Source organism: Hippoglossus hippoglossus, chromosome 3 (genome assembly GCF_009819705.1).
Source record: "Hippoglossus hippoglossus isolate fHipHip1 chromosome 3, fHipHip1.pri, whole genome shotgun sequence".
Taxonomy (NCBI): domain Eukaryota; kingdom Metazoa; phylum Chordata; class Actinopteri; order Pleuronectiformes; family Pleuronectidae; genus Hippoglossus; species Hippoglossus hippoglossus.
In genome coordinates, this window is record NC_047153.1 from 23,833,413 (window position 1) to 23,849,775 (window position 16,363).

The following is a 16,363-nucleotide window of genomic DNA, read 5'->3' on the forward strand; positions in this document are numbered from 1 at the left end:
GAAGTGGCAACACCCTAAAGGGCATGCCTCGCCAGCAGGGTTTTAGGAGAAAATCAGAGCCAACTGCATGCTCATTTTAGAACAGACTTTGTACACCAAAGCAACCTTTTACAGAGCGCCATCTGAAAGTAACATGAAATTTTCCCCTGATCAGACAACAAACATGCCTCACACAAACACTAGCGCCCGGCGAACACATGCTGAGCGATAACATAAAAGAACATGAAAGACATGAAAGCGCACATTGATTGTCCCTGTTCGCTCCAACCCAGGCCCCTCTCCCCCCAGCGGGCAGGCACGCAGGCAGGCTGGTGGGTAGGCATTCCCTGTGCTCTGGCCGACATAGGCACGTGTGTGTGTGTGTGTGTGTGTGTGTGGACTGTGTTTGCATGTTGGAGGGAGTGTTGACACCCTCTGTGCCATGGCCCCGGGCCTTCACACATCCAACCAATAGAAAGGGCAGCTCCAAGCAATGCTGGGTTCCCCCTCAGCCCTGAGGCAAGACATGACATTACCTTGGGCAGTGCCTCCACACAACCTCCCCCGTATACATCACAAACTGCAAAAATCACAATGGGACCATGTGACTGCACACACACACACACACACACACACACACACACACACACACACACACACACACACACACACTAGCTTTGACAGGAGCTCTGTTAATGGCTGACAAAAGGCTTCCATTTTGTTCAGCTCAGAGAGCTTATACAACACATGAAAATATATTTACTTACTTACATTTGATTCACTTCTTACCATCGAGTCTTTTAAAATGTGACTGTAATTCAAATCCAGTATCTCTTGGATTAATTGTATGGCTCCAAATAACTGACATGGTGTTTGGTTAACACATTCAGAGAGAGGAAGTTGGGTTTTGAAATTTAAGACCATCACTGCTACCAACAAGGAAAGTTTACATGAAGCAGTTCTTTACCATAGATGGTTTTGTTTTATGCAGACTGAAGCTTTGTTATCCTCAAAGCCATCACATTTAGGGCATAAGTTCTGAATATGTATGTGGAAGAAATATGAGTATATAGGTGTGAAAATTCACTTTTTTCAGCAGATGTTAAATGTACATGAATCAGTGGTGCATACTGATACCTGATTTCCTTTCTTACCCAAACAGATGCATTTAATATTGGTGCTACGCTACACTACATAGAGCGTAGAGGGTAATTTTCTAATCTTTGTGTTCTTTTTTCTTCACCAGATGCAACAACAGGAGCTGGCGCAGATAAGGCAGCGAGATGCCAACCTTACAGCACTAGCTGCCATCGGACCCCGCAAAAAAACGCAAAGTGGATTCACCAGGAGCCACGCCATCAGGGACCGAGGTAAGAACCAGACTCACGTATTGGCTATTTTATCTCTTTTTTTTTTCTTTTCCCTATCTATCTATCTATCTATCTATCTATCTATCTATCTATATATATATATATATATATATATATATATATATATATATATATGTATATATATATATGTATATATATATATATAAATCAGGTAACTCCAAAAGTGGGAACTGTCTAACTGGCAACTTTTTATCTCAGTTTCACTGTGTTTATCTAGGAAACAAAATGGTGTAATAAGGAACATGTTTTACCCTTCCTGATAGTTTTATAGACACACAGAGCATATTGACAACCTACCAACTGGCATTTCCTCAGGAGAATACTGAATCCAAAGAAAATATTTCCTTGCATTCTTATGTAGGCAGGTTTCAGTAATTTTTCTTGTTCTGTCTTCCCCGACTGTGGTAAGTTCAAACATTCAGGGTTGTTAAATGGTATGCAAGAAATGACTCACTGGATATCTTTCTGCAAGACAGTGAATAAGAAATAGAAACGCATAACTGCAGGTGAGGCGGTGGTCTCCTGCACCAGCAACTGGTCAGGGTACTTGTAATTCATCTTAATCAAACCACTTGACGGGGAGTTTGGTTTCAATGTGGGATGTTTGTTTTCCTCTTTCACATTTCTGTCAGGTAACACTTGAGGTTGTGCATCACTTTCCGTATAATGCTTCAAACTTGTGATGTGTCAGTATCAAGGTTTATTACATTACATTTAATTTAGCTGACGCTTTTATCCAAAGCGACTTACAATAAGTGCATTCAACAATGAGGGTACAAACCCAGAACAACAAGAATCAAGTAAGTACAATTTAATTGCTTTAAAAAAGCCAAACTGCCAAAGTGCCACATGTAAGTGCCATTTTTAAAAAATATATAAACACCAGAGTTGACGGTGGTTTATTAGACATCATCTTCTTAACCAAGGTATAGTCGGAAGAAATGTGTCTTTAGTTTGCGGCGGAAGATATGTAGACTTTCTGCTGTCCTGATGTCAATTAGGAGCTCTTTTCACCATTTGGGAGCCAGGACAGCAAACAGTTGTGATTTTGTTGAGTGGTTAGCTCGCAGTGAGGGAGCAGCAAGCCGATTGGCAGATGCAGAGCGGAGTGGACAGGCTGGGGTGTAACGTTTGACCATGTCCTGGATGTACACTGTGCAGGATCCGTTCACAGCACGGTACGCAAGTACTAGTGTCTTGAAACTGATGCGGGCAGCCACTGGTAACCAGTGAAGGGAGCTGAGTAGTGTGAGTGAACTTAGGTAGGTTGAAGACCAGTCGAGCTGCTGCATTCTGGATGGACCTAGCAGGTAGACCAGCCAGCAGGGAGTTGCATGAGATGACCAGAGCCTGGATCAGTACCTGCGTCGCCTTCTAAGTGAGAAGGGGATGTATTCTGCTGATGTTGTGCTGCATGTATGTACACGAGCGGGTTGTTCCAGTAATGTTGGCAGTAAGGGAGATATGACTGTTGAGTGTCACACCCAGGTTGCTAGCAGTCTGGGTGGGGTCTACCACAGAGTTGTCAAAGGTAATAGTCAGGTCATGGGTGGGAGAGCCTTTCCCTGGAAGGAAAAGTAGTTCAGTCTTGTCGAGGTTGATTTTCAAGTAGACAAGTACACCAGACTACTTTATTAGTAGTCAAAGATGTGATACTTGATAGTTGTTACACGCAGTGTCCAACTTAATCACTAACCATAAACTGTTGCATTGCAGTTCGTCACTAGGTAAATGTTTTCTTACTACTTTATTCTAGTTGTCTGCCTATGTTATTTGTTTGCCTGAGAACTATTGTCAGGGACTCTTGTACAACAACTTGTTGTACCTTTTCTTCTTTTTTTGATTTAGCAGCCGATGTGGCTCAGTCATCAGGGCCACTTTATGTTTTATTAAGGTTTTCACCTCAAGCTCTGATGTGATCGGTCAAAGAAACTCAGACATCAACAGGGATTCTAAGATTTCATTGTTACACTGTTCCTTTCTTAAAAAATCTCTAATGGTTTACCTCTGTTTACAGTTTTTTGGCCTCCAACACATTTTGTTTCTCTCTCACTGCTGATAGATAAAAAATTGGTTCAAGGTGTGATCACATCACAGTCAACCAAGGACTCCACACACATTGTTCAGTTTCAAGTTCAGTTAAATTCACCCAAAATCACATTTGCTCGTGCGTTCAAATCAATATAAGAAAATATAAAATGGAGATTGGAAATAAAAGTAAAACTCCCTGAGGGAGTATGACAATAAATTCCCTGGCAACATTCTTTTTGGCTGGATACTCAGTTTATATGTGGAAAAACCCTGACTGGGTGGCATATTATAGGCTCTAATGTTTACTGAGGTGAAAAATGTGAGATAATCAATGATGGAGATACCACTCATTTATTTTTTTATGTGACTGTGCAAAGTTGTTCCTCTACCAAAATACTTTTGTTTAAATCTTCAGACAAACAAAAACAACAAAAACTTCTCCCCTATTTTCCATTGTATTCTGTTCACAATAAAAATGTGGACAAATGGCTGTTGATGAGTGATAGATTGACTTCATTTTTAATTGTGAGTTTTTACATAATAGATAATAAGAATCTATTAGAATTCAGTTTCCATTAAAAGCAAATTTGAGAACAGTATGTCCACTAAGTAGCACTGGAAAACCATTAATAGTAAAAAGCTAAATAAAAAACCATTTTTTATAGTCATAGATTGCGTAGGAGAAAAAAGTAATATGATTGTAGCACCCAAATAAAATGTAGATAAATAATATAAGAGATCAGTAAAGACAAAATAGATTGATGGATGTGAATGATTACATGATCTACAGCATTTGGCACATTGGCTGGTCAATGGGTTACCATCATCATGCATTTAAATATTTTACTGATATTGATGAACCGGATGTCTTGGCTTCATTTTATTCCATATACACGTTCTTATATTTACATTTTGCCCAATTGCCCCATAGCCAGGATTGATTAACAGTCCAGTTCCAGTGTGCACTGCATGCACAACAAAAAGGTTTTGGTGCTGAGAAATGCATTGCTGGTAATGAGTTACTAAGCTGTTGTCATGTTTATTCATATACCATGTGAGTGAAGATGATCAAATCTGAAATCAATGATAAGATTCATTAGCCAATACCTTTCTGAGGGCTGCAAGGAGCGGGTTTGTCTAGTAGAAAGGTTCTTTGTATGTCTCTCTACACCCACGCCTTCAGTCTTAGAGCCATTACATTCAGGATCCTCCTCATCCTTACCCAATTATTAGCATTATTCAAGTTTAGGAATGTATCTGATCACTCTCCCCAATCTACACTACCGTTCAAAGGTTTGGGGTCACCCAGACAATTTCGTGTTTTCCATGAAAACTCACACTTTTATTTATCAAATGAGTTGCAAAATGAATAGAAAATATAGTCAAGACATTGACAAGGTTAGAAATAATGATTTTTATTCGAAATATTAATTTTGTTCTTCAAACTTTGCTTTCGTCAAAGAATGCTCCATTTGCAGCAATTACAGCATTGCAGACCTTTGGCATTCTAGCTGTTAATTTGTTGAGGTAATCGGTAGAAATTTCACCCCACGCTTCCTGAAGCACCTCCCACAAGTTGGATTGGCTTGATGGGCACTTCTTGCGTACCATACGGTCAAGCTGCTCCCACAACAGCTCAATGGGGTTGAGATCTGGTGACTGCGCTGGCCACTCCATTACAGACAGCATACCAGCTGCCTGCTTCTTCCCTAAATAGTTCTTGCATAATTTGGAGGTGTGCTTTGGGTCATTGTCCTGTTGTAGGAGGAAATTGGCTCCAATCAAGCGCTGTCCACAGGGTATGGCATGGCGTTGCAAAATGGAGTGATAGCCTTCCTTATTTAAAATCCCTTTTACCTTGTACAAATCTCCCACTTTACCAGCACCAAAGCAGCCCCAGACCATCACATTACCTCCACCATGCATGACAGATGGCGTCAGGCACTCTTCCAGCATCTTTTCACCTGTTCTGCGTCTCACAAATGTTCTTCTGTGTGATCCAAACACCTCAAACTTTGATTCGTCTGTCCATAACACTTTTTTCCAATCTTCCTCTGTCCAATGTCTGTGTTCTTTTGCCCATATCAATCTTTTCTTTTTATTGGCCAGTCTCAGATATGTTTTTTTCTTTGCCACTCTGCCTAGAAGGCCAGCATCCCGGAGTCGCCTCTTCACTGTAGACGTTGACACTGGCGTTTTGCGGGTACCATTTAAAGAAGCTGCCAGTTGAGGACCTGTGAGGTGTCTATTTCTCAAACTAGAGACTCTAATATACTTGTCTTCTTGCTGAGTTGTGCACCGGGGCCTCCCACTTCTCTTTCTACTCTGGTTAGAGCCCGTTTGTGCTGTTCTCTGAAGGGAGTAGTACACACCGTTGTAGGAAATTTTCAGTTTCTTCGCAATTTCTCGCATGGAATAGCCTTCATTTCTAAGAACAAGAATAGACTGGCGAGTTTCACATGAAAGTTCTCTTTTTCTGGCCATTTTGAGAGTATAATCGAACCCACAAATGTGATGCTCCAGATACTCAACTAGCTCAAAGGAAGGCCAGTTTTATAGCTTCTCTCACCAGCAAAACAGTTTTCAGCTGTGCTAACATAATTGCACAAGGGTTTTCAAGGGTTTTCTAATCATCCATTAGTCTTCTAAGGCGATTAGCAAACACAATGTACCATTAGAACACTGGAGTGATCGTTGCTGGAAATGGGCCTCTATACACCTCTATAGATATTTCATTAAAAACCAGACGTTTCCACCTAGAATAGTCATTTACCACATTAACAATGTATAGAGTGTATTTCTGATTAATTTAATGTTATCTTCATTGAAAAAAACAGTGCTTTTCTTTGAAAAATAAGGAAATTTCTAAGTGACCCCAAACTTTTGAACGGTAGTGTAAGTCAGCAAACATGACAAAGATAGTACAAAATATCATGTGTCACATGTGCCATACACATTATGTGACCTGCGCCGTCTGTTCTCGATTGAACTGAACGTCTCCTGTTCCATAAGAAGTAACTTTAATGTTCTATTTCTCTAGCATAGGATCATACATGAACTCATGCACAGTTGCTGTACCGAGTCACATTTTCCTTTAGGCAGGGGAAACATTTGAATTCCACATATTCATCTGTAAATATGATGAATGTAAAATAAGCCAGAATTTTGAATGTCAATTGGTCATTTTAATAACCTACTTATCGAGTTGCATCTTCACATCCTTCGCTTAGCAGCAATATGCTGCAGAGGAGCATAGTAATGCACCCGGTAAAAAAGCATAAATAACAAAATAAAAGCATTACTTCTGGTCCTTGAGTACATTGCCAACCTCTTTCAGAATGTTTTACCCTGATGGGTATTAGCCTGCGACCTTCTGCTGCGCAAAAAAAAAAGCTTTCTGAAACCGCTTTCCCAAATACAGTTATACAACATAAACATTAATATACATTATGCTGGAGTTGTTGTCTTTTTTCGACTCCCCCCCACCTTCTTTTTAATGTCCTGCTCATGTTTAATTAGAGGGGCATAATGAAGTGAAGTCATAAGGTGCCCCTCCTCTGGAGTGATTGCAGAGGGGGCGGAGGAGGAATCTTAACTTATTTTCACTTCGTTTTCACCTCCTCACATTTCTTCATTTCACATGGGCTTGAAGCGCCTGCGGCGTTCTCTTTCCCTTCTCCAGAGCAAAGTGAATGTGACTTTTCTAAGGGGGTCACAGGATGCCTGGAGGCCTGTGGGTGTTACTGGACTGTTGCCTGCTCTCAGCTTCACTGAGGGGCTTGTCATAGATTTCATCTCCACAGAAATGAGCCGGGGGGCCCTGGCCAGGAGCACAAGCAGCCAACGTTATGAAGGGCCCATGCTGATTATTTCCCTCTGACATCGCATCCTGAGCTTTCCGCATTAATCCCAGACAAAGGCAGCCCTTCAGTGCTGTGCCAGAGCTCAAATTAGGAGCCAGATAATGGCCTTGTTGAGATCCTGCTCTGTTCACCGAGAGGCAGAGCTCCAGTTAAATTCCTCCTCTTCAATATTCCTTCCCTCCTGCTTGTTCTTCTCCTTGTTAGACCACCTTTCCACCATGTTCGGACTGTGACGGAATTCAGGTGACACAATTTGACTCCATACCCCCCGATCACAACCCCCGCCCCCACCCCCACTCACCCACATTTAATTTGATGGTGGCTTGGCCGAGCTAGGACCTGCACGTGGAAGAGGATGGCCACGGGCTGTGAAACTGATAGCCAGTCAAGACTGGGGAGTCTCTCTCCAGCCTGGTCTAGTCTGCAGGAAGGAACAAAGAGGGCCTTACAGGGCTCCGCAGGGTGGATTAGTTCCAAGGAGCCAATGGCTGGGGCTGCTGGCTGACTTTCTAGAAGAGGTCCTGCTGTGGTCCCAGCGGTGGGTCACTGCATAGGCACACTCTTCGAAAACCCCACTCCGGCTAACTAGTCCCCATCCTACTGCCCTCACCCTCCAATCAGCACACACAGGCTTTTGAAGTGCGGCACAAAAGTCAGGGATGGGTTACCTTGAAGAAGGTCGGAGGGAGCTCAAGGTGGATGGAAATATGACGACGGCACAAATGACCTTTGCCCTCAAGCCATAAGCTTGAAGTTGTGGACACTTCCACTTTGATGCCTGCCTAATAAGTGTTGAGTTATTGGAAAAGGAAATCTTAATTCCCAGTGAATATTTTCTTGTTAGGCAACACACCTAATTCACTTATATAGTAAAGAAGTATTTTAGCTCAGTGTGTCAAATTAGATCTTTATTGTCGAATTATTGTTTGATCACACCCTCAATATTCAGTCTTTCACACTTTTAACAGGATTTGACTGAGACTGTTTCATTTCCTCCCATCGATTTCGATGATGATCTCCTCTCTTCACGTCTGGTGCATCCTTGGCTAAATTGTGTTGCTACAGTCTCTTATGAGAGACTGATAGAGACTTCAGAACATCTAAGGTTAGCATTAAAGCTTCTGCAGTGTAAAAAATTTTCTCCGCACTCAATGTCCTGCAGTGTGAAACATGCTTAGAGCTTCGAAACATCCTTGACACATTTATGAGCACAGAGTTATCATCTAGGCACTAAGGCCATTTATCACATCAAAGCCAGAGCTTTGTTTGTTGACATAAAAATGACAATAGCCGCAAAATTGCCATGGTTTCGTACAGCCACGCCGCCTTTCTCCTATCTATCTCGACCAGGCGCAACGCTAGGGACAAAGGTAGGTGAGCGATTTAATAGTGAGCACAGTCTATTTTTCCATTTGAATTCATTTCACCTTCTTTCTTTGAGGCTGTAGATCAGAAAGAAGGAGTGAGGCAATAGAGTGAGAGGCATGGGGAGAGAGGGGGAAAAGCACAAGGAAAACTGATGCCCTTTCCTCCAGCTAAATTAACAGGAATCACGTGGAAAACAATCTGAGTCTCCAATGAAGGAGGGAGGGGAGGGGGACCATTAAAATTAGCCCCGAGCTATGGACTGCACCCAATATCACTAAAGCTGCACTCACTACAGATGTGGAGGCTGGCTTACAGGCAAACTATGCTCTGTTCTATAGCTACAATTAAAATCAACCTCGCTGCCAAAAAATAGGAGGGGGAAAGAGGGGGTAGAAAGGCAGACATGGAACATCAAAGACAGATTGAAATGTGTAGTCAGTAATAAGAGTGGTCTCCCAGCCCCGAGGTTCTCCACGGTCCCCTTGTTAATGAGAAATTTTGACCTCTGGTTTGTAAGTTAAACTTGTAATCTCGGTTAATGAAGTAAATCAATCCCAACTCGGGAGTGTTCAGTGTCTCTCCCTTTGCCTTCTCCCCGCCAACCTCCCCTCTGTCCTTATGTCTTGTGCTTTGCTCCTTCTCCTGCTTCTCCTTGCGTCCCTCCCAATGTGCCGCCTGGGAGTAAAAATCGGCCAGGTCTTCAACCAGACAAACAGGAAACTCGCAGACCGCGGTGGTTCCGGAGCCAGAGGGGGGGGCGTAAGGATTCAGAGGACTAGGACCAACCAGGCTGTTTGGTTAAGAGCCGACCAGCTGAATGCTAGTAGAAGGCACCGCGTGGAGGAAACCACTCACTCCTCCTCCTCCCCCTGTCTCTTCTTGCTTTCCATCTTTCCCCCTCTCTATCCAGACTCTGAAGAGAATACTATTTGGTTAAAAACTCGTTCCTGATTGCTGGTACAGTGGAAGTAATGTGCCTGTGCACAATTCTTACTAAAACTTTCTCATGTGTTAATTTAGAAAAAGCTCTCTTTCTCTTATTTTCTTTTACTTCTCTCTATATCCAAACCATACACTACACACAGTGTTTACTTTTCGCGGAAAAGACAGCTAACTTAACCTTCTTTTTTTTTTGTTTCCTCAAACAGCTACACTTTTGCTGTGAACCATAAGGGGGCCTCAGTTAACTCCACAGGGTGCACTGACATTAACCCCTGATTAGCTGTTGCGTTTATACATTTATTTCACCACTCAAGTCTTGCAGGGTGGAATATGAAGGAGAATGACTTATACCGGGCTGTAATGAAGCATAAGGATTCCTGTGTGGATTCCCTTCTCTACATCCTACATAAATATGATTAAAGAGGGCACAGAGAGGCTGCTATTGGTTTCATAATGTCAAGAAGATTGTAATATTAGTTTGACTTTACGTCTCAAGGCGATTGTGCATTTCCAGCGAGGACACAAAGGAGACAGAGTTGAGTCTTCAGAATGGTTGCAGGGGCTCCTTGGCCGGATGCCTTGCGTTCTTAGAGCTTTAACACAGTGCACTTTGCCAACTTTCCCTTGCCCTGCACAACGCAGAGCACAGTGGTACCCACCAGTGGTTACTGCACTATGGACTGTGGGTTAAAGCATTTAAAATGCAGCTATAGCATTAGCATGAAAAGATAAATACATTCCTTTTTTTCCTTCAGTTATGTGGAATACATTTATACATTTATCCACTTCCATTTCAGATTGTACTGAAATGTTAGACATTTTTTAAATTATGTTTTGTTAGTTGCTCTTTTAGAAAATATGAAAAACACATAAAGTAGCCGATAATGGCTTTGTCGCTTTTTCTCTCTCTTCTCATCTTCTTATCTATAATATTCAAACTGTATAGAATTAATAATCCATTCCAGACTATATGGTATAGAGTAGTGTCACCTTCAGGATCAAAGTGACGATGTGCAGTTGCGGAAGCGAAAGAGGATGCACTTCTGCTCAATGCTGCCTGTAGCATTCATATAATATTCCTTTAATATTTCTATGATCATTCAGTAGCATCCGAATTATACCCCAGAGAAAGCCATCTCTATAGTATTTTACAGAAGACATGACTGTAGATACAGCGTTATAGAGATTATAGAGTTCTAGAGATATAGACCTTTACTATATTTTAATTTAACGTGGAAGTGGAGCTGGTAACGCCTCTGAGGGAATTAACCCACACTGACAGCACCATGTTCAGCTGTAAAAACAGTTTGATAATTAAGGTTTAAACTGTCAAAATTTCAGTGTGTTTTGAAAGATAAGTTATAATATATAATTATTGTAATGCGTCATGTCCAGCAAAAAGAGTAGTCCTACATAAAATTTGTATTATTCTAATAGCAGTTCTATTAAAATGAAATTATAATTGCAATTATAGAATTTGAAATGTCATAATTATGTTTATGACGTCCTGCAATTAAGTCCTTTGTGAGTGTGTGTGTTAGTGGGTCTTGTGGGAGCAGGGGGTTGCTCTGATTGGGCCGTCTCCCCTGTTAAAGAATAGCAAATCAGCTACTGGATACGGTATGTGTCAAATAGCAGGGAAATTAGTTAGGCCTAAATAAGTAAATCACAGCTAAAACTGAAAATAACTTTAACTTCCAATTCAATGTTGACCTGAATAGTAAATACTGGTGTAAATAAGAGTCTATGGCCATACTAGCAGCTCTGTACGGCTCTTCTTACACACAGCATGCTAACTTGTTAATTGTGCTTTAGGCATTGTTAATTTTTTTAGGGTTGGTTGCTAACATAGACCTGAGATGTAGACAAATGTAGTTCAGCACATTAGTAATTTAGAGAATCACTGAGTAGCCTGAACTGAATGAACTATGTATAGAATGAGGGAGGAGAAGAGATGCTGGTAAGTGCATCGCATACTAAATATATGGTAACTGTCAAATTGACTTGCATCATGACTTTAATCCCTTAATTCACTTAAAATTGCTGAAAGGGTTTACACACACACACACAAACACCCACACACCCACACGGGCAGTCCAGCACTCAGGTCATTGAGGCTTCAGGTTCCTGTGAATCACACTCAAAGAGATAAGACAGTCTTTAAACATTGTCAATGAAGGAGGTGGATTCTCACCTCTCATACGTCGTTCCACCATATCTTAGGCAGGTCACACCATTAAAGAGAATGCATATATCACTGATTCTATAAGGCTATATTTTGTAGATGGACTTCACACTGACATATCAATGGATATTGATAAATTGTTTATACCTGATGATGCTCCAATGAAGTAGAAGATCAGACGTCATAACCTCGATAAATCTCAAATTGCCCTAAAGAGACAACAATACACACTTACGCTAAAGCCAAAACCCCAGCTGTAAGGACCGTTGTTCCATATTCATTTTTAGGAATTCATGCTTGACAGCATTTACAAACCTTTTCAAGGAAATAGCTAAATGGAATTTGTTATCTTTAACTTCCAGAACAGGTGTAGGAGCATTTTGGACTCCTGTCTTATAATTCAGTGTTCTGATCTCACAGAGAATTTGTTAGAATTACGTTTCATTGACTAGAGCATCACTCTGTCTTTCTTGTCAGGACTCCCTCCTGAAAGGGCTGTTGGTTCAACGCCTTGGAGAGCTTGGAGTTCAGGATGGTCTTGTTGTTAATTCAACCTTGGCCTCGACCTGGTACTGGTTCACTCATGTAGGAAAGGTTATGTCAGAAGGATGAAGAGTTTAGCTGATGCAAAAAAAATCCTTAAAACTGTTGAATCCGTCCTCGTGAATATAGATTCAACAAATTATTTTAAATGTAGTTGACGCAGGCCATTTTTGAATAGTTCCTAAATAAACCGTACATTTATATATGTACATAAATGTGAACATTAGTATTAACACTGTAATCTCTTTATTTAGATAAGAAGCTCCTATATATCCATATTCATTGCAAAGCAGTGATCCCCCTCATTCCTGCCTCTAAAACTTTGCCCTGAAATAATGGTTAAATATACAGTTTTGACAACAAAGTTGAGCCCCAGGCACTTAAGAGATACCCATCTTAAAGAAATTAATTACCTCCCTTGTTAATCTTGATATAATTAAATTTCTGAAGAATGAAATTTGCTGCCTTTTTTTTCCCACCCTCCGCCTCGCTGCTACGGAGGCGGGTCGATCATGGCTGGCTCTCTAGCTAGCCTGCTGGCCAGGGACATGGGGACAGCCTAACATCCTGGGCCCCCATGCTGTGCTATATACCACACTGTGCAAACCCACTCTCCTCATCCTACGCCTTCACCTCTCAGGGATAGGCAGAGAAAACGCCTCGATCGCTGCTTTGCCGTTTGGCGCCTGCTTGTGTGTCCCTCCATCCTGGAGGAGATAGAAACTATGGGCCTCCAAATTCTTACTCTTAACATGTGATAATGTTGTCGAACGACTGGAGAGTTTAGAGCGCGGGCGCTGCTAATGAAGTTGTCAACACTGAGCCTCTGAAACGTACACGGCGGAGCCCCGGAGAGCTCTTTCTGTTATGGCTCACTTAAGAAACTCCTGTGTCTCTGTGGTTATTTATAGGACCTCCTGCAATACAGTTACATTTAACCCTGATTACTTTCAGGGAGCAGTACATTCTCTTATCGCTATGTGTTTAAAATTGTTTTCCTTTTGACTTTTTAAGTTTTATGTCAGCTCTATTGTCAGCTGTCAGGTCCTGAGCCTGGGGAAAGAAAGGAGGAAAAAAGATGGAAAAGATTTTTCATTAGGTGCTGGCAGGGGGGCAGAAGAATGCCAGGCAGGGTGGATGAGAGGGGGTAATATGTACAGAGTAGGCAAAATACTACAAGTCGATGGCAGAAATGCCAACACAGAGAGTAGTTTGAGTTTTCCAGAATCTGATTCAGGACTTTTCATTGTTGAGTAGTGTATCATGTAAGCAGCAGTTCTCTGCTTTCCACTAAATACTAAATAATTGAGCAGCATGTGTACATTTACTGCATCATGGCTGATCTTTACTAGTTTGATTTTTTTATGTTAAGTTGCACTCACGCGTTTCAGCTGCAATTGTCTGTCTTGACTACTAACCCTTTTTAATAATGTATGTAGGAATGGCATTGGAAGTGAATGTTTTGTATTTCAGTAATATTGTGCAATTTGTATTGTTGTGAATATTTCAAATGTCTATTGAATGATCCTGTATGATAGAATAATTATCATTAATTCAATTTTAAATTTAAATGTAAAAATCACTCACAAAATTAGCATCAGATTTAAAGCACTGATCTAAATTGCTTATTTATATTTGTTGTTAAGAGCCATGGTCAGTTTAAATTTAGCCACGGTTAAGGTGAAACTGAGCTCCGTTTACTACTGGATTTATCAGCGAGTTGATCATTCTCACCGTTAAAAACTACTGCTGTTAACTACACCCATTACTGCCCTCTCTAAGCTTTTTCCTACAGAGCTCAGAAGTTCATTTCATCTCCCGCTGGGAGAGGTCCTGCTTTGGCTTCCAGTTACACTTACGCTACCCCTCGTAACCTGGACCGACCACCATCTGCTTTACTGAGCAGAGACGGCCCATGTAAATGAGTTGCTCAAATAATAATACATTTCTTTTCTGCGATTCTGTCGAAAGACCATTTATTTAACTGTTTTGTGCAGAGATATTGTTGTGATACAGTGTCCTCTATTTTGTCTTTTAACAGAAAAACAGAACATCTAAAATTAGCTTCAGAAAATCGTGAAAGAGAACAAACAAGGCGATCCATTAGTGAGGATGGGTTATTGGCTGACTTGCCTCTTCTCATGGCGGCCCATTAAAAGTGGTAATGTCTGCCTGCAGCAGTGCCTGGGGAAGAAGAAGGAGGCCATGGAAGGCATATTTCACATGCATCAGACACTAGAATTAAATAGACCAATGTTCCCTAAAAAGACTGAAGTACATCTCTTTCTGATGTGCGTCCCGGGCAAAAATTCATTGATCTTAGAATGTCCCTTGGCAATTATAAAATATTAAATCCAAGTCGCACTTTTCGGCTCAGCTTAATTTTTTTCCCCCTCGCTTTCCACTGCTTTCCATTTGACCAATTTAGAAAAAAAAGTTGGAAACGGATGGCCATGAAAAAAAGGCACTGATAATAAAGACTGTGCCCACTTTTAGATATCTTTTGTTATGTTTCTGTATTGTTTTTGCAGAAAATCTCCGATCATTAAGTGGGATGAGGTCCCGGCAAAGCAGAGAGCGCCTGATACATGTCGTGTCTCTGCGTCGGAGCAGTGTTATCCAGGAGCACAAAGCACCGGGAGTTGAGCTCACAAGGGAGCGGAATTTTGTGTGACATCTTTATTTCTGAACACAAGGCTGATGCCCGTTTCATTTCTCTGGGGGTGACAAATATTTGTCAGCTGCTTTCCATTAGGTTTGTGGCCCTGGTGCTCGCCTCCCTTTATGTCCCTCAGAGATTACGGAAGGGGTCCGCAGTTAATTGCCCGAATCATTAAATTTAACATATATCTCAATAAATATAATGAGCCAGCTGTTTGACAAGGTACACAGTTCATTAAGTGTCCTTGCTTGTTTGTCGTTTCACTAATTAAGATTTAGAATCGATCATTGAGTGTGTAATGTACAGTGCAGCTCGGCTTGCACGGGGAGTCTCTCTGCTCAAAACGAAAAAAAGGAATGGCATCCGCTCGCTAAAGCTTTACCATTTAGCACACTGACTGCAATGGGAATTAGACATCCTATGCTAATTAGGGAGGCCAATTAACTGTGAAATTCAGGCGTTTTTTGACAAATAATCTCAGCAGAATTCAGACATCACCATGCACATGAGTGTTATCAGTCCTGGTCTCCTACAGGGAGAGGATAAAGGCTACTGGCTCCCCTTGTGTTTTATATGTATATATAAATATATATTGATATGTGCTGTCAGTTAGAGTGCAGTCTACTATTGTCTCAAAGTGCCTGAATTGGCAGACTCTTTGTTTCATGTTTAAACAATAGGGTCGATTTAATGTGACTGTAAGTGCGCTAAGAATCTGACCAATAATATGTCAGTGTTTTCCGAGAGAAGGATTACTGCGATAAACCCAGATTCCTGTTAGTATGAGGTCTGGCTATTAATCACTAGTACAACAATATTGCATTTGACCGCATTTGACAGAGCAGCTGTCCAACATTTGACCTCCGTTCACTTCCTGAAACAAAGAATGGGCATCACCAGAAAACCTCAATGTTTCTGTGTCTCTCATTCCCACTTTGATTCATGATCACATGTATTTTTTAGATTGTATAAATTATGTATTTGTTGGACTAATGAAAGCCCTCCACTGATAGAACTTTGGAAGAGTTGTGAATAGCTAAATGTGGCCTCTATCACCCGCATCATGTCACGGCAGCTCTGAGCAATAGATGTGGTTTGGCTGGGGAAGAAAAGTCATGCCTGGCCTTTTGGAGCGATCTCTATGTTTACATACAAGGTCCAGAGAGCCACAAAATGTAAACACACGTCCTCGACTGGTCTCGGTCCCCACACAATGCTGCTTTTTGTGTGTGTTGAGATGCGTGCAGCGAAGCAGTGTGTGTGTGGTCTGACTCGTTGACAACTATAAAACAGGCCCCTGCTGTCTGTATAACCTGTATAACCTGTCCGACCTATCTCCACTGCTTTGTTCCTGTAGTATAACACATTTAACCGTGCTCGGGTTGGCGCTCTCTGTTCA

General features: G+C 41.4%; 1 protein-coding gene across 1 annotated transcript in view; it reads left to right on the forward strand.

The window, feature by feature from the left end:
* LOC117757233 (transcription initiation factor TFIID subunit 4-like) overlaps positions 1–16,363 on the forward strand; it is a 90,594-nt gene that overhangs the window by 62,496 nt on the left and 11,735 nt on the right. Inside the window, 2 exon segments of the mRNA XM_034578183.1 lie at positions 1,226–1,300; positions 1,302–1,349. Of these exon segments, the coding sequence (XP_034434074.1) occupies positions 1,226–1,300; positions 1,302–1,349 (123 nt within the window).